This window comes from Sminthopsis crassicaudata, chromosome 1 (assembly GCF_048593235.1).
Source record: "Sminthopsis crassicaudata isolate SCR6 chromosome 1, ASM4859323v1, whole genome shotgun sequence".
Lineage (NCBI taxonomy): Eukaryota > Metazoa > Chordata > Mammalia > Dasyuromorphia > Dasyuridae > Sminthopsis > Sminthopsis crassicaudata.
The window spans coordinates 143665553-143685354 of record NC_133617.1 but is presented as its reverse complement, the minus strand read 5'-3'; the positions used below and the strand labels follow the sequence as shown (position 1 = coordinate 143685354).

Here is a 19802-nt window from a genome sequence, read left to right as displayed (position 1 = left end):
GACAACATTGAAGGAATCTCATTCAATTTTGAATGGAAGCCCAAGCCTCAGACTGCTAATAAAAGACAACTTTGAACCCCAAATCTTTGCAGAAGTCCAGAAAAGGATTATGCTTTGTCAAAGAAGCTTTCTTCTTGGCAAAGCTGCCTGCCACGACTTTTGCCCATTGTGAAGATATTCTTTTCTCAATGTTAACTTTTGCCATTTTCCTAACAGGACCTTGCCACTAAGAAGTTTGTCTTCCTGGCTTCTCGGTGCCAATAAAAATCCCTTTTGCCATTCGGGTTTTGTGAATTCTTTCACATTGGGACCTGCACCAACCAGAAAGGATTCTCCACTCTAATTCTCTCATCAGTTTGACTTTTCCTGGCTGTGCATTTAAATGAAAAGTATAAAATTCAAAACTAATTCAGCTATTATCTTTCTAAATTACCATGACTCTGCCCCTGGGACCAGACTGAGTTCTGATAGATGAGCTTTTGCCTGATCTTGCCTAGAATTGGGCCTCCATTTCACTTTCTGGCCATTTAAAAAGTAATCCTTTCCACAAAATACCTTTTCTCCTCCCTTCTTTAACTTTCTTCTTCCCCCATTAAAATGTAAGTTTCTTAAGGGTAGTGACTACATAGGCTTGTATTGTGCTTGGCACATAGAAAGTGTTTAATAAATGCTTTATCATTTATGTAATTCATGTAAATAAGGGACTGCCTATAATCCCTAAAATTAGGCTTTATATTCAGTTGATAAGTATTTACAAAAAACTATTTGTCAGGCATTCTTAAGAAAGGAAATTAATTTTATCTACCTCCTGGGTTTTTGTGAGCATCAAATGAGATGATATTGATAAAGTGCTTAGTACAGTGCATGGCATATAGTCAGTGCTTAATGCTTGCTCCCTTCTCCTACATCTAAGAGATATATAGTATAAACAGAAATTAATCTCAGAAGATAAGTTTTAGCAGTGGAAAGAACTGGGGAAGCCCTTGTGCAAAAAGGGTGGCATTTGAGCTGAGTTTTGAAAAAGGTAAAGAAGAAAGGAGCAGAAGTAATAAGGGAGAATATTCCTGGCATATAAGTGAGATGAAGTTGGGAAATCGATAACATGTCTGAGGAGCAGGATGGAGGCTAATGTTTCAATGAACATTATGTGGAGGGGAATAAAGTTTAAAATATTTGAAAAGTAGGAGCTGTATTTCAGGAAGATCACTTTGGCATCTGAGTGTGGGAGACTTGTGGCAAGAAGACTAGAAGGCCACTGCAATCATTTAGGTAAGAAGTAATGAAGAAATGAAATAGGGAGTTGATAAATGAATGAATGGGAAGGGATATACACACACATGTATATACATATATACATATTATATATTTTGAAGGCAGGGATTACATATGTGGGGTGAATAAGAAGTCAAAGATGACACTCAAATAGGGAGAGTTCTCCATAGTATTAGGAAAGTTGGGAAGAGAAGAAGGTTTTGGGGAAAAGATAAATGCATTCTGTTTTGAGAGGTCCAAAATTCAGTTGATAAAGCACACCTGCAAACTGGGAGAGATATTAGGAATATGGGCCTTATCTACACAGAAAAGATATTTAAACTTCTGGAATCTGATAAGATCCTCAAATAAGAGAGTATAGAAGGGAAAAAAAAGAAGAGTACCTAGAACCACCTTGGAGGGCACATCTGACCTCCTGGATTTGTAGATAAAGACCCAGAAAAGGAGATTGAGAATGAATGGACAGACAGAAAGAGAGAGAACCAGGGAGACAGCAATGCCATGAAAACCTCCAAAGAGAAGAGAATGATCAGCAGTATCAAAGACTGTGGAAAAGTCAGAAAGGATCTTCAGTGTTTTAATTACCTAATCCAACAAGATGCAATTCAGTGTGTGCTAGTTTTTGTTCCATAAAAAGCTGGCCACTCATACAAATCTTCACAAACTTCTTTGGAAGAAAAAAATGTCCACACTTTACACTTTCCTTTGTTTTTTATTTAGCATGGTATTAAGTCAGAGGTAGATAATATAAATGATATGAGATAAATAATATATCAAATGATGAAATCCCACATTTTAATCTCTAAATTGAATACCCAGATTTCATAATTTAAATATCATTAGATGAATCTTCTGATGAACAAGGTTGAAGAACACAAAATCTCCCAGAATACTGGAGCATTGGTTAAGTGGGCATTTGGACAATATCACACTCTCTCTCTCTCTCTCTCTCTCTCTCTCTCTCTCTCTCTCTCTCTCTCTCTCTCTCTCTCTCTCTTTTTGGGCTGAAGGCAATTGGGGTTAAGTGACTTGCCCAGGGTCACACAGCCTTGACTTCCTGGCTGGTACTCTAACCACTGCACCACCTATCTACTCCTATCTTCTACTTTTTCTATATCTCTACAGGAGTTCCACTTTGGCTGCCAATCTCTATTTTTGTCCAGAAGAAAGCCTTGACTTCTTGTCTTCCAATAAGAACAGCTGATTCTGTGAACATCACAGTTTACAAGACAATTTAAATATCATATAACTTGATCCTCCAGATTACATGCATTATGATGGGAAAGTGACAGGAATTAGTATCTCCATTTTATAGCTCAATGATTTAAAATTTAAAGAGATCTCTGAGGTCATATAATCTAAATCTCTTTTACACTGAGAGGCAGTCATTTAAGATGAGAAAACTTTACCCTGACAGTGAATAGGAGAACTGGTATTCAAACACAGTTCTTCTACATCCCAAATCTGGGCTCTTTACACTATGTCATAGTTCTCCTAATGTAGAGGTTCTTAACCTGTGGTACACGGAATCCTATGGTCTTCCTGACGAAGTCTATGCAAATAAGCAGGGACACAAATTATATCTTTATTTTCATTAACTTCTACCTCTAATTTAGCATTTCCTTCAATTATTAATATAATAACCATCAGTCCAAAAAGAAGGGTCCATAGTCTTATTCTGTTTTGAGGTACCAAAGGGGACTGTGTGACCAAATACAAGAAGCTTTGTATTAGCGGTCCTATGACAACTCTTTATCCTTCAGGGCAGGATATGTGAGTGAAGCTATTTAAACACTGTTCCAAGATACCCCCATTTCCTCCCAGTCTGTAATCTTTACAATATCTTAAACACATTTAATGACTTCTTATTTCTGTTTGGTTTTCTGTTTTCCAATTTAAAGTTATAATAGCTTTAATTCTGTTTTTACCTCTGACTTGGGACAACTTCTACAGTTAATTTTTTTGTCAAACTGAGAATTTTCAATAAAAACAGCTAAAATTTGAAGAAGATGAAGGACCATGGTAATTCCAGCCCAAATGGCACTGTCAGCACAGATGAGGCTTCTTTTCATTATCAGACACAAGTGAGTGGCCCCTGCACAGCTATCACTTCAATTTCCATACGAGCTCCCTGCAAGAAAATAAAGAAACACATTCTATAAAAAATGAAAACTATCTCAGAGCCCCTAAAAATGCATCATACACTGATCTTTTCCAAAGCTGAACCTTTTTTCTGATGGGCTTTAAAAAAAAACACTTTACCTTAAAGTTTTGAGTTTCAAATTTCATCTCTCTGTTCTTCCCTCCTTTTCCTATTCCCTCCTCTCCCCCCAAGAGGATAAATAATCACATATAGATTATACATGTGCAATTATGTAAAAAATTTCTATACTAGTCATTTTGTATAAGACTAAAATGAAAGAAAAAAGTAAGAAAGTGAAAAATAGCATGTTTTAGTCTGTATTCAATCAATATCAGTTCTTTCTCTGGAAGCAGGTATGTGCTTCATCATTAGTACTTTAGATTATCTAGTATCAATGTGTTGTTCAAAATAGCTAAATTCGTCATTGAACAATATTGCTGTTATTATGTACAATGCTCTCCTGATTCTGTTCACTTCACTATGTATCAGTTCATATAAGTCTTTCTCAGTTTTGATGAAATTATTCTGCTTGTCTTTTCTTACAGCATAATAATATCCCATCATAATCATGTACCTCAGCTTGTTTAACCATTCTACAACTGATTTCCAACTCTAAGCCACTACAAAGAGAGCTGTTATGAACATTTTTGTACTAATAGGTCCTTTTCCTTTTTTTGGACAGTTTTAGCAGCAGTATTGCAAAGTGGACCTTTTTTAAATTTGCTTAGAGTATTTCATACCCCATTTAAAACACCACAATAATTTTTCCTTTCCCTCTCAATGCTATGTGTAGTAAATAAATGCTTGACAGTAAGGTAGTCATGAACTAAAGTCAGTGGAAACTGAAGTTTTGTAGAAAATGGATTGTAAAACTCCACCTACAATTAGCTAGAGAAATAGCCAAAGAAAAAAGAAAAAAGTAGTCATTATGGTATAAAAAGATTGTTAGAGAAAGAAAAAAAGGTCCAACTATAAAAATAAGACTGTTAACTCATAGCATTTCTGAATTTCAAAGGGTTTTGCACACATTATTGAATTTAATACTTACAACAATTCCTGTTAGGCAAATATAACAACCATTATTACCTCACCCCATTCCCATTTTACAGATGAGGAACTTCCCATTGACAGAATAACAGACTTTGGAATCTAGAAGAGATTTCAAACTTTTTTTTTTTTTTTTTTTTTTTTGCTCATGGCACAGCATTCATTGCCTTTAGGAACTGAGGTGCATTGAATTTTTAAGCTGGCAACAAAGTTGGGCTCTATGTGTAGACTTTAGAACTCTTGTCCTTTCTTCCTTTCTTCTACCCCTTAACTTTCATCTTTCTTTACTTCTTACTACTTGCTGTAAAGAAGCAGAAATGCCAAAAGAACAAGCAGGAAGTAGGAGCTAAAGATGGGACTGGGGAAATTTCCAGGCCTATCTAGTATATGATATATTTAAGGCACATAAGGTCAATTTAAGACCTTTTCCTTGCAGTTAATGATGAAAAGGGCAGAAAGTGTTTTTATTTTAAATGAAGATAAAGGATCTGGTATATGCTGCTGTTATAGATGAACATGTTGATGTCTATTAAGAGGAAAAATAGGGGCAGCTAGGTGGGGCAGTGGGTAGAGTACCAGCTCTGAAGTTGGGAGGACTTGATTCAAATTTAGTCTCAGATACTTAACACTTCCTAGGTACAATGGGGTCACTTATCTCAGCAAAAAGAAAAAAAAGAACCTTTCTTTTAAGAAATGCAGTTTTCCTATAGGATTTAAACAATTTTGGAAAGAAGTGAAGACTTAGAAGTTGTCAAACGTGGAGGTAGGTATCTCACTTATATGGGGATAGTTTAATATCATAAAGAAGCAGAGAAAGCCCTTATATTTAATATAACTTAAAAGCTAAAACCACTAAAATTAAAACTAGGAAAAAATTGTTTGAAGAAAACTGTTTCAAGGTGCTGTTTCAAGGTTACTAAAAAGACTACATTGTGGAGAACTTTAGTGAGCTGCAAACCATGATGGTGTGTGCACCTGTCAGTTGGGATGTTTATCTTTATAACTTAACAGGGTAAAACTAAGAAAATGAGAGATTCTATAAACTCTGAAAAAGGACTGCTTATTGGGGGTGTGTGGCTTTGAAATAAACGGGAGTGAGAGTCTAGAGATTCTCATTTAAGCTGTTGGGAAGGATAAAAGGAATTATTCAACATGGCAATAGGAAAAGAAGAATATTAAGAAGACTTAAAACAGCAGGAGGTCTGAAGAGATGCTCCACTGAAACATCAGAGAGGCAGCAATTAGAAGCAATCAGCTAGGAGGTCTTCACTAATAGCTTGCTGCTGATCAGTCAAAGAACAGGTTTCATCTGCATTTCCAGAGACAAAAATTACTCTTCAGCACTTCCAAGAGTTTGGGAAAGGTAAGGCATTTCATGAGAGCTTCTTGCTCTCTGCTGCCACCTTTGGATTGAAAAGGAAAAGCAGAGGGTTTTTTGGCAGTGTTTAAATAATTTTGTCTAAGATTTTATATCAACTTAGGGCAAACTCAGGTCTACTCTGAGATCAAATCCAATGAAGGGAAACTTGTAGATAGATATGCTGTATTTTAAACTTCTGTCTGTTTTGCCACCTCTGGGTTCTAGTGTCACAGAGTATCAAAAGTTGGAATACTAGTGTGTGAAAATAAGGCAAAATTCTGGAAGGCTACCTTGGACTAGAATTGAAGGAACTGGATTTAAAAAACTCAAAATATAAAGCAAAACATACAAAACACACACACACACACACACACACACACACACACACACACACACATAAACACAGACATTCTCCTTCCCCAATCCAGTAATCAAAGCCTTAAAATAAATCCCAAACCAGTTTTGATAGAAGAAATAAGGGTTTATTACTTACAAGAGGCAAAGCAGCAACTTGGTAAGCAGACCTGGCTGGAAAACTACCTTTGAAAACTAGAAGTAAAATAAGTCTTCATGAAATGAACTCCTTGAAACAAGATTAAATATTTCCCACAGTGAAAGCATGGTAACAAAGCAAAGATCAAACAATTTGCATGGTCCCATTTGGAATTTATATTAATATATTTAATAAAATATTTCATGTTTTTATTTTTGATTATTTTTGATACATTATTCTTTGTAACTATAATGATAATTAATCTAATTTTCCTCTAAATTGCCATTATTCTGATGCTGATTTCAGATCTTTTGATCAGTTTACATTCTTATAATTTTGCTTCTATTTAAAATTATTTTCATTAAGTTCATAGAACTGGAGTCAGAGGTATAAAACCTCTAGAAATTAAAAGTAAGCTGGTAAATAGTTCATACCACAGAATTAATCATTTAAATTAATTTAATAAATCATTTAAATTTAACCATATTCTTAACTGATAAAGCTTAGATAAATTTCAAAAAGGAAGATAACAAAAATTTCCAGGGAAAGTTTGAAAATTAAGGAGTCTCTAATGCTACAATCCATTTCTTAGGAAAACAGATGAGAACAAGTAGATGCAAATAAAAAATAATAACTTACATTGCTTGTAGACATCATTAAAAAGATTGAAGTCATTTATGTCAGCCAGTAGAACAGTACTCTTTACCACTAAAGACATATGGGCACAATCTCATTAGACTCTAGAACTTGATGAGGTCCCCTATATCATTAGATAGATCATTATACTTTGAATAAATCTGAGGACTAATTATTTTCTCCCACAAAAAATCCTTTTCTACTTTCAAATTCCAGTTTATAATAAAACACTTGAAATCAAATCACTCACCGTTACTGAAGTCACAGCCTGCAGCCTTGAGAATTTCTCCCACATTTACAAGAGCCTGTTGGTACAAAGAACAAAGCTAAAGATACTGAAGATTTTTGTTTCCATTTTATGCTCCAAGTTGTTAAATTTTATAGATTGAAGAAATTGAAGAAACAGCTGTTCTTTCAAGAAGAAACATCTAATCCATTTCCCACACATCTACAAATGTTTGAAGCCAACAAATTATTTTCCTTATAAGGATACTTTTCTCTACCTAAAACATTCATAGTTCCTTCCATCCATTCCTCCCAGTTGGCATGAGTCAAAGCCCTTCATCCATTATGATTGCCCTCTTTTGGATATTCTTCAGGTTATCAGAGACCTTTTAAAAATTTGGTATCCAGAACTGAATGGATGCCCATCAATTGGGATTGCCTGAATAAATTATGGTATCTGAAGGTAATGGAATATTCTTGTTCTATAAGAAATGATGAGCAGGCTGATTTCAGAAAACTCTAGAAAGACCTACATGAATTGATGCTGAGGGAAGTGAGCAGAACCAGGAAAAGATTGTACACAATAACAACAAGATTATGTGATGATAAATCGCAATGGATTTGGCTCTTCTCAACAATGCATTCTAATAGATTTGGGATGTAAAATGCCAATTATAAACCAAAGAGAGAACTGTGGAGACTAAATATGGATCCAAGCATAATATTTTCACCTTTTTTTGTTTGTTTGCCTTTTTCTTTCTCATGATTTTTTTCCCCTTTTGGTCTGAATTTTCTTATACAATATGACAAATATGGGAAAATGTTTAAAAGAATTGTACATATTTAACCTATATTAGATTGCTTGGTGTTTTTGGAATGGAAGAGGTAAAGGATGGAGGGAGAAAAGTTTAGAACACAAATTTTACAAAAATATATGTTGAAAACTATCTTTATATGTATTTGAAAAAATAAAATATTATAAAATGTGGTGACCAGAACTGAACACAGTACTTCAGATGTAATCTTCACTGGATAGCAAACAATCATTTTCCATGTGATATGATTGTTCTAACTTAAGTCCTTTAAAATCTGGTCTCTTCCTAACTTTTTTGATTTTATATTTTACTCTCATTTCCTTACCCTAAGACTTGGCTAATTGGCTTCATTGCTGCTCTTCATATCTATGACATGCCATTTCCCAAATCCTGGTACTTTCGTTGGCCTATCCCCATTATTGGAATTCTACCTCCTACTTTTTCTGGCTTTCTTTAAATTTAAGCTAAAATCCTTCAAGAAGCTTTCCCCAATCCTTTTAGATCTTAGTGTCTTCCCTCTAGAATTTTTCCCCAATTTAGCCTGTATATATCTTGTTTGAACATAGTTGTCTGCATGTTGTCCCTCTCCAGTTAAACTTTGAGTTCCTTGACAACAGCACCTATTTTTGCCTTTCATTATTTCCCTAAAACTTAGCACAGGGTCAGGTACATAGTAGGGGCTTGATAAGTAGTCATTGACTTGATTTTATTTGGATTTCATTCTAGTCATTCAAGAGATGAGCTCTTTCTCTTACTCATTTGACAAGTCAATTATATGCCATCCTTTTATTCAAGTCCTTGATAAAAATGTTAATGGCACTTCAATCATTTTACTATAGACATCTTTCAAAATTTACTCTGATTCTTTAATAATTATTTTTTAGATACTGTCAATTATTTCTAAATGCACTTGTCTATTCCTTCTTTTCTCTCTTCCATAAGAATAAAATAAACAACTTTATCTAGAGCAGTGGTTTTCAAATTTTTGCCTCTCAAGATCTCTTTATACTCAAAAATTAACAAGGAATTCCTCCCCCCTCCCCAAAATTTTTTTGTTTATGTGAATTATATGTGATATTTATCATATTAGAAATTAAACTATTTAGCATTATTGTCTTTATTTTTATTATTTATTTATGTTATACTTTATGCTTCTTTATTATGACTTTCTTTAGCATTATTATGACTTCATATTCTTTTTCTGAACATTTTGAAATCTGCTTCCCTAAAATTAGTGTGCATGTCAGATTCTATACAGCTTTCCTTTCCTATTTCCATTTAATTTTAAGATGGAAGTGTTACTTCCCCCAAGTTTTCCATCATCTTCACTCCATAACCAGTTTATCCTTGGTGGTGATGATCAACTCAAGAAAAACTGTTTCCTTTACTAATTTATCTATCTTTTGAAAGGCAAAATTGTCATTAAGGCAAATAAAGAAATTGTTGCTCTGCTGTTGCCAAAGACAACCTTGACTATAACTCAGTAAAATCCTATACAACCTGGTTTGCAGATCTGGTTTGCAGATGGTCCAATGACAGGTTAAAGTTGTGATCTTTTGCTTAGATAATGGAAGACTTGGAGAAAATAAGAGCTAAACTCAAATATTTGAAAAGCTAGTCAACGAGAAAGAGATTGACTTGTTCTAAGGGCATGAGGGTCACAGAGAAGAACCAGAAGCAAAGGATAGGCAATGTGAGGAAAAGCTTTCTAATATATCAGAGCTCTCTGAAAATGGAATGGTTTATTCTAGGAAGTTCACTATATGTCTTCCAACAAAGGTTGGCTAGCCCAATTATGGGATTCTTTCTTAGGTATGGGTTGGACTAGAAGACCTTCCAATTCTAAGATTATCTTACTCTGACACATATGGGAACAGTGTCTTACAGTGTAAAGAACATCATATTTAATATATGGGATTGCCTGTCATCTAGGGGAGGAGGTAGAGGGAGGGAAGGAAAAATTTGGAAAAATGAATACAAGGGATAATGTTGTAAAAAAAAAAAATTACCCATGCATATGTACTGTCAAAAACAAATTATAATTAAAAAATTAATTTAAAAAAAGAACATCATATTTAGAGTCAACACTACTTTAACTCACTGAAATTTAGCATTTCCTTCAATGTTTAGTATATTTATGTTAAAATATATTTGTAAATATATTTTATACATATTTATGCTTATAAATATATTTTATATACAAATATATTTAATATATTTATATTAAACAAATATATATTTATACAAATATATTAAACAAATATATATATTGGTGAGACAATTGGCTTGCCCACAGTCACACAGCTAGCAAGTGTTAAGTGTCTGAGGTCAAATTTGAACTCAGGTCTTTCTGACTTAGAGCTGGTATTCCATCTACTGCACTTTTTGCCCCTTAAAATATTATTTTAAAGAACATTATTATAAAGAACATTAAAGAATACCAAGAAAGATTAAAACATCCTGAATTGTATGATCTCTAAAATTCATTTCTGCTTTAAATTCTATGATTGGCTTCCTGTACATTGAAGGAAAATCCTGCAATGAACTTTTTTTTTTCCTCTCAGAACCAAAAGACTTTTTTTTTTTTTTTTTTTTTTTTTTTTACAGGCCAAATACACTAATCCCTTCCTCTCTCAGACAACTTTGTGTCCACTCTGTATATATCTTGAATGAAGCTAGCTGTTTACATGTTCTCTCTCCCAGTGTAATGTGGACTTCTTGAGGGCAGGGCATGTTATTTGTCTTTTGCCTTTCTTTGTATCCCTGGCACTTAGTATATAACAGGCTTAATAAATGCATGGTGAGTAAATGAATGACTACAGTGAACTTCACTGGACATCAAAGTTGTTTTGCTATAGCAGGATTCTCTCAAGAATACAACAACGCTAAAACCAACCAACCAAAAAATTTCTATTCCTTATCTGTTGGCTCCAGCAATGAAACAATATGACACAGTTTCTCTGAGGAGGATGAATAATAACAGCTTACATTTATTTAATGTTGCTTTAAAGTTTACAAAATGCTACTCACAATAACACTGTGAAGTTGTTGAAAAGAAGTATACTTTCTCATTAGGGAACATTTATCACTCACCTAGAAGATATATAACGAGGAAGAGATGCTATTGGGGATTCAGAAAGGATCTGAGTTCTAAACCAGTCTGACCCTTGACTAGCTGTATGAACTTCAACAAATAAGAGCACTGGATTTGGACTCAAGAAAACTCATGACTACAGGGTGTGGAATCAGGAAGATTCCTTTTTCTTTTGTTCAAATTTAGCCTAAGGCACTAATTATGTGATCCTGAGCAAGTCACTTAACTGTTTGCTTTAGTTTCCTTATGTGTAAAAGGAGCCAGAGAAGAAAATGGCAAATCACTCCAACATCTTTTCAAAAAAAAAAAAAAAAAAAAAAAAAAAAAAAGGTCACAAAGAGCTGGACAAAACTGAAAATGATTGAGATGCATACTTGGGTTAAAATCTTGCCTCAGACATTTAAACTTGTGTGCTCTTGGGCAAGATAATTAATCTCTCTCAGTCTCAGTTTCCTTATCTGTAAAATGAAAGGTTATGTATGGGCTCATTACTCTCTAAGTTTCCTTAAAGTTCTAAATTTATCATTTGATGACTTCTCTGGGTCTCCATTTACTCATCTGTAAAATGAGAATAATAGATGGCTCTGGAGGGGAAAGTCAGACAGCACAGTCTTCCCTTACTTAAATCAAATTCACTTGCATGTCATGGCATCCCTTCCCTGATGTCATGGTCTTCTTTGAGAAGGAAGGACAAACAACAACAACAACATGGGAATAATTATATGTAGGATTTAATTTCTAGGGTTGTTGTCCGAATCTAGTAGAGTGCTTTGTAAGTCAACTATTACTAAAAACTAAATTAAATAATATATATACGGCTGTGTGCTATGAGGTAGAAATAAAAAAGGAGGGAAAAACGAGAGAACTCTCCTTGATTTGGGGGTTCCCAGGGCAGTCACTGTGAAAAGCCCCATTACACCAAATACTAGTTGGTTGGTTGTTAGGTTGTTGTCCTTTGTATTTGAAGAGGACCAAAATAACATCACCCTGTTAGAGTCGAGCTACAGAGTGTCTGACTACTATTGATCGAACCAATATAAGCTTAGAATGCTCCACCACAGGTCAGACACAAATAGTCCCATGATCATTTGGGATGGATTCTCATGTTTCTTCTGAGCTAATTCAGTTCTGCTTTGCTCATAGAGCACAATACCTTCTTTGATGAGGGCACACCATGCTGGGTGGCCCTGTACTAGTATATCTAGTATCATATATGTAGCTTTCCACAGTGACTTCCCTGGGAACCTACAACTGGCATAGGGCAGAGCTATCATACTCCAAGGGCAGCTGTCTCTCTAGCCATTATCCCATACAATCATGTAAATTCATCCCTCTGATCCCATATAACTATGTGGTTCCTAGGCACTGGCAATCCCTAATAAGATGTTTAAAACTAAGGGGAAGTAGATTCTTTGGGTATCTTAAGAGAAATTTAAAAGGGAAATTAGCCATAATCTGTTATACTTAATTATATCAGCTAGCTGGTCACAGTTATGACACTTGGGATCATTCAATATAAATGAGTTTGATGGCACACTTCATATTAAGCATGCAGAGAAGGCTTTCCAAGTGGGCAAAGAGGAATGATTTCTTACCTGCTTAAATTCTTCTGCCAGCCCTCCTGATACAAGCTTCCCACTTGTGGGATCTCTACCAACCTGTCCAGAAACATACAGCGTCCGGTTGATCAGTAAACTTTGACTAAAATTTGGAAAAATGTGGGAGATAAAATTTAGTTAGTGCTGAGAATCTATGCAAAGAGAAATTTCCATTTTATGAGTATGCATATTAATTACATATTTTAAATGATTTTTAAAAAACTCCATGAGAACAAAAAAACCAAACTGAAAAGCATGTAATTAAAATATCATTTGGCCCAGAGAAGAAAGGAGAAAATGCATTTTCCTCCATCTTTCTATATAAAAGTGGGGGAACTATGGATATAAAATATAGGCATCAAATTTCGTAGCAAGGCTACCCCAACCAAATTAAAATGTAATTGGAAAATGTTTAATAAAATAAATATAAGTATAATATAGCACAGATAATGTTGATTTGTGGTTTTCTAAGTTAAGACATGGCTTGCTGTATATTATCTATTTCTATTTGAGTTTGATACCATTGATGTAAAACACTGCATATATTGTCAGACTCTGTTGATATGTCAGTTATGCTAAACTTTTCCCCATTCTTTGTTACAAGAAATACATTCAGATCTAGATGGGGGAAATAGGAGAGATCTCTTTGGAAATGAAGGTGATATAACAACAAAAGAAAGCAATTTTTTTTTTAAGGGTCCAACTGAATGCATGAAAGAATGAATGCCATAAATAGATGCTTAATAAATGTTAAAATATTTTAAAAGTTTTAGCACTTCTTTTCATGCACAAGATTTGCTGCTTAGAGTAGGAAGTATATAGAAAGATCCAGTCTTACAGTACTTCCAACAGTGCTAACTGGCTAATAAATAAAAAGCAATCCCTTTATTTCCTTATTGGTGTTGTGTCCAACTTTAAGTGATTCTATTCTAAGTTATTTCTCAAAGAACTTTGGTGGTTACATAACTTCCAGTGATGCAAATTAAACTAAGACTATGATTGGTCTATAAGAACATGAAGGGTAGACTATACAGCACATGGATCAGCAAGAGGGGTCTTCAAAGCCCATAGCAACAGAGAAAATGTAGAGCTGAGTAACATCCTTTGGAAAGTTTCATGATAAATACCACAATACCAGACAGATCCAATACTAGGTAAAACATCTCCAGACCAAGCTGACTTATTCACCACTCATCTTCCTTTTCTTTCTTAAGAGACAGTATCAATTTATAGTCCTTAAGATTTGTACTTAAGTACTTACAAATTCTACTAAGGCCTACATTGATTCATAGACGTTAATTATACTGATTAACTAAAAACTCTTAATAATTAGTCATGGATAATCAGTTTCATAGTTTGCCATTTCCTTATCCAGTTCATTTTACAGATGAGTAAATTGAGGCAGAGTTAAGTGACTTGCCTAGGGTCATATGGCTGGTAAGTTTGAGGTACACTTTTGAATTCAGGCTTTCCTGACTCCAGGCCCAGCACTCTATCCATCATATCACCTAGCTGCATTTCATTACTAGGTATGAAAGTTGAAATGAATTTAGATTCTCCTTGGTTTGAATCTCATCAGCATGGCTCCAAATACCAAAAAATAAAATAAAAAATTTAAATCGCACTTCCAACAAGTGTACTGGAATTGTTCTCAAAGTATGGTCTTAGTCCCTGATTAGCTAACTGGTTATATATGGATGAATGCACAAATAAGTGATAGATGCCTCCAGTACCTTTCAGTCATTTTGGAAAGAGGTTGGAGAAAATTGTCCCTAGCAGTGAGATGAGGCAAATAGCTTGGAAAGCAAAGGACTAAGTTTAATGTCCAGTCTGGCAAAAACTTTTGGACAGAAGTGCTGAGTGTACAGAAAATGTGTTTATAACAGAAAAATTTAACATGTTTGCTCCCAGCTGGCTCTGAGTCCTAACTTTGGCAGTGGTCAGTGGCACTCAGGTGACATATCCAGTGAGATACTTTTTCCCTAACCAGTCTTATGATTTCATCAGTTTCTTATTATTTTTAACTAGAAATAAGAATTATAATATAATGATAGCTCCATTTATGTAACTTAATCATTTAAAGCAGAGGTAAACACTGCCCACAACCACTGGGGTACAGGCAAACCAAATTAAAATGAAATTGGTAAATATTTAATGAAAAAAATATAATAGACCATAGATAATATTAATATATAGTTTTATAAATCAATATATGGCCTGCAGGGATCTTTTTGAACAGTTTAGTGGCCCCATTTCTATTTCAGTTTGATACTATCAACTTAAGGCATATTCTTCACAATGAATCTGAGGTAAATATTATCATCATCATTGTTATTATATGGGTTGTAGAACAGCATAATTTACAAAGAATCAAAATTGAGAGTAACCCAAAAAACAATGGAGAAACACATGGTGAGTATATATAAATTGTAGCATATTACCAACAAAAATTTGGATGCAATAAGTGTTAGAAAAGACATTATTATAATAAGATGAATTAGCCAGAGGCCTCTACTGATGCCCTTGAGATGTCAGGAAAAAGGGAGAAAGGTCTTAAGAAAATTGGGTGGAGGTACTTTAGAGAACTGATGAGAGGACAAGTCCTCTCATTTTTCACCTGCACCACTGAAGGAAACTTCAGATTAATGAGCTCACAAATTCATCAGAATGTTTGCATTCTTGAGTATGGCTGAAGAGAAGGAAGTGAACAAAGTAGATGTCCACTGATTGGGGAATGGTTAAACAAATCATGGTAAAATGACATATGGGAATCAAAGAAATAATATTCCCAATAATTTCAACAACATAAATAAAACAGCAACAACAGAATAAAGAAATAGAGACTGAATACTTCATAATTATAATGACCAAACTTGGTTGAAATGAAAATATGGGAAGGTACTTCTTTTCCTTCTATGTATAGGTGAGGGCTATGAATATAGAACACTGAATATACTGGCCCAGCTTGATTGGTGGATTAGTTAGCTTTATTTATTTTTGTTTGTTTTAATGAACTGTTTTTTCCCCCATGGCCTTCTGAGTGGTGAGGAAGAAAATATATGGGGATGAAATTGATGTAAAAATAAAAGATATCAGTTTTTTTTTTTTTTTCTTGAAAGAGGAGATAAACCAGAGGAGGAGCAGGGTATAGCAATGTTATCCGCAAAATATTTTTTAAAACCTATGATACAACGAAGTGAGCCCATAAAGGAAAGCAGTATAAATTATGACTCCAATAGCAACAATAAAATAACATTCATAGAAATAAGGATTGTAATTATTACAATCACCACACATTTAAAGATGAGATATCAAGATTCAAAACAATCATCATTTATCAACATGATAAAAAGACATAAAGAAGTCCCAACCCTCAGAAGCTTCCATTCTACTGGCCAGACTTTACTTGAAAATAACTTGTCATTTTTTTGCCTTTAATGACACAGTCCAGACACAAAAAAATCAAAAACAAGGAACAATTTGAAGGGTATAAAAGTGGATTTTAAAAAATTAAATAACGTAAATGTTTTCTTGTTCCCATCCAGATAGAAGTTCTTAGCTTTCTTTGTACAACCAACCATTTTACTTGTGATTGGTGCAGGAGCGGCTTACTAAAAATCAAAAAGAAAGTGAATTGATTTTATACTTCAGTACAATCCACATTCTCAGGGATTCATCTAAACAGCATAATTAAAGGCTTACACCCGACCTTAACACCTTGTAAACTAAAGCACTGATTATTATTTCTAATCTAATTATTACTAATTTTCACCATCATTAGCATATTGCATATTATTAATATGCATTGATTATTCATAAACAAATATATTATTTTTAGCGAATGCATTATTATTTTTTTTACCTGTAGGGGCCGATGGCTTGTGGTGCTTTTTCTGTGCTGATTATTTTTTTCATTAAGGAAGTCATGACAATTTGTTTTTTTTTAATTCCCTCTCTCCAATTCTATGTGTCTACGTTCTGTCCCGGTGCAAACGCAAGACCAACCTTTGGATCTCTGTGGATGTGAAAAATGTAGCGGACTCGGTTAAGGCAAAGACTACGGGAGAATGTCTCGCACAGCATTCTGGGAATTGTAGTCTCATTTTCACAGTTTACACATGCGACTGGGGAGGCAGTGATTTCCTAGTGTGTCAGTTACTTCCCAGCTCCTGCTTTCATATTTAACTAATTAATTATTTTTAATACGCATTGCTTTTTGAATTATGTTGGGAGAGAAAAATCAGAACAAAAGGGAAAAACATGGGAGAGAGAAAAAAAAAAACAGAAAAAAAGACTGTTTGCATATTTAGAAGTATTCCATTTCCTGCCTAGTATATATACCACATGCTGCATAGCATATCGTTGTTCTACGAAGATTGTTTTGTGAAGTGACCACTCTCCTGAGGGATTAGGAAAAAGATGTTCGGACAGACTGGGCATTCGCCGGCTGTCTTCCCCTTCCCGTTCTCATTCTTTCCTTTCCCCACCCTGCTCTCTAGTCCAAAACTAACACTAGAAGGAATCAATGATATTTGGCGTCAGGGACTGAACTAATGAACTATAACTCAAATAATCATTAGCCAAGGAGGCCGATGGCCCATCACCCAAAGTAGCGAAATCTAAAGAGTTCACGTTATAAGACAAGTATTTGTTCAGTCATTTTTCAGTGACCCCATTTGGGGTTTTCTTGGCAGAGATACTAAAATGGTTTACCATTTCCTTCTCCAGCTCATTTTACATAGGAGGAAATTGAAGCAAACAGGGTTAAACGACTTGCCCAGAGTCACACAACTTATATCTGAAGCCATTTTACAGATGAGGAAACTGAGGCAAAGAGATTAAGTGACATGGCTGGGGTCACCAGGCTAGTCAATGTCTGAAGCTAGATCTGAATTCACTTTTTCCTGACTCCAAGCTCAGTGTTCTTGCAAGTTATTAGTCTATGACTTTCCTTGCTTTCTCAGCTTAATTCCTTGAAAAAATTATTTTATTTTTCTTGTTTTCACTTTTCTGCTCACTTCTCAACATTTTTGCAGTCTGGTTTTCAGCCTCACATTCAATTGCCTCTCCCAAATTTATCACTGATCTCCCAATTGCCAAATCTGATGGCTTTTTTATAAATCCTCATCTTTCTTGATATTTTTTAGTGATATTCAACACTATGGATCACTTTCTCCTTCTCCTAGATACTTTTGTCTTTTGAGTATATTGGTTCTTCTCCTATCTGGACGTCCTTCAGGTTCTTTGCTGGGTCAGAGGCAGCTAGGTGGCATAATGGATAGAGTGTAGGATTTGGAAGTAAGAACACTGAAGTTTCAATCTTTCTCACTTACTAGTTGTATATCCTGGGCAAGTCAATTAGAGTCTATTTTTTCATGTTTTTGTCCTTGAATCAATAGGGCTACTGTCAGGGTTAAATTAAATTTATATATATATATATATATGTATGTGTATATATATACTTTGTAAGCCTGAAAGCACTATATAAATGTTATCTATGGTTATTGCTCAAACAATGTATCCATCTTTGTAAGCCTGAAAGCACTATATAAATGTTATCTATAGTTATTGCTCATATAATGTATCCTCCCTGTACAGCTCTGTTCTGTCACAGAATTTTTAAGTTTGCTTTCTATTGGCTCCAAAATAGCACTTTTATTTGTACTGAGTTAATCTAACTGGTTGAGGTTTTCCTTCTAAGTGTGGAATTTATCTGAGACCTCCAATAATTTTACCCAGATGATTTACAATTAAGGGGTTAATTAATTTTATGATAAGCATTACCTGGCTAATTTTAAATGCCTAAGAAACTGCACTATTTGCTGATTTATTTGCAAGCTGATCTGATGTATTTTTCCTTTTCTGCTATTTTTGATATGTAAACTTCTTTCCTCTCCAATAGCCTCCTATTTACAAGTTTATCTTTTTTTTTTTTTTTTTTTTTAATATGGAAAAGGGAAGAATTTAGGACCAAAGAAGATTGAGAGCATTACAAAATGTAAACTAGATGATTTTGATTACATAAAATTAACAAGTTTATGCACAAATAAAACCAATGCAAACAAATTTTAAGGAAAGCAGAAAATGGAATAAATCTCTTCAACACGTATTTTGAATAGAGGCCTCATTTTTCAAATATATAGAGAATTGAATCAAATTTATAAAAATACAATTGATAAAAGGGTCAAAGGATATGAATAGGCACTTTTCACACACTTGCTTTATAAATCATGTTGAGAGAGAAAAATCAGAACAAAAGAGAAAAACCATGGGAGAGGAAAAAAAAAAAAAACAGAAAAAAGAAGTGAACATAGCATATGTTGATTTACAGTCTCCTTTTTTTCTGGAGGCAGATGGCATTTTTGATCCAAAGTTTATTTGGAATTGCTTTGGATCACTGAACCACTGGAAAAAAACCCAGGTTTTTCATAACTGATCATCGCATATTCTTGCTGTTATTGTATACAATATATTTTGTTTTGCTTGCTTTGCTTAGCATCAGTTTGTGTAAATCTTTCCAGGCCTTTCTAAAATCTATTATCAGGAAATAATATTCCATTATCTTCACATACCACAACTTGTTCAGCCATTCCCCAATTGAAGGATATCTACTCCTTTTCTAATTCTTTGCTTCCACAAAAAGAACTGCTACAAATATTTTTGCTGGACTGAATTCTCTTGAGTATTCTTTTAATTCCATAGTCATCATCAACTAACCCCTGACATCATGGAACTTCCAGCTACAAATATTTGCACAAATATTTTCCCTCCTTTATGATTTCCTTGGGATACAGACACAGTAATGACATTGCTAGGTCAAAAGATATGCACAGTTTTATAGCATTTTGGACATAATTCCAAATTGTTCTGTGAAATAGTTGGATCATTTCATAACACCACCAACAATGCATTAGTATCCCAGCATTATTTTTTCCTGTCATCTTAGCCAATCTGAGAGGTGTCAGGTGGCATAATTTTGGGGTACCACTTCACGCCTATTAGAGTGGCTAATATGACAAAAAAGAAAAATGTTGGATGTTGGAGGGGATGTGACCCTAATGCATTGTTGGTGGAGTTGTGAACTGTTTCATATTACTCTGGAGAGCAATTTGAAACTAT

At 34.3% G+C, this 19802-nt stretch overlaps 1 protein-coding gene across 2 annotated transcripts; it reads right to left on the bottom strand.

Moving 5' to 3' along the window:
• Window positions 1-1976: 1976 nt before the first annotated feature.
• Window positions 1977-16729, bottom strand: LOC141543447 (2-iminobutanoate/2-iminopropanoate deaminase-like). 2 transcript variants are annotated; one of them, XM_074268707.1, is made up of 6 exons: window positions 16546-16729; window positions 12681-12786; window positions 7202-7256; window positions 6955-7023; window positions 6316-6371; window positions 1977-3403 (listed from the first exon to the last, which is right to left on the bottom strand). In XM_074268707.1, exons 1-6 carry the CDS (start codon window positions 16608-16610, stop codon window positions 3347-3349), a joined length of 408 nt encoding a protein of 135 aa, XP_074124808.1. In that variant the 5' UTR covers window positions 16611-16729; the 3' UTR covers window positions 1977-3346. The 2 variants fall into 2 exon arrangements, with proteins under 2 accessions (XP_074124808.1, XP_074124816.1); XM_074268715.1 differs by lacking the exon at window positions 6955-7023.
• Window positions 16730-19802: the final 3073 nt, after the last annotated feature.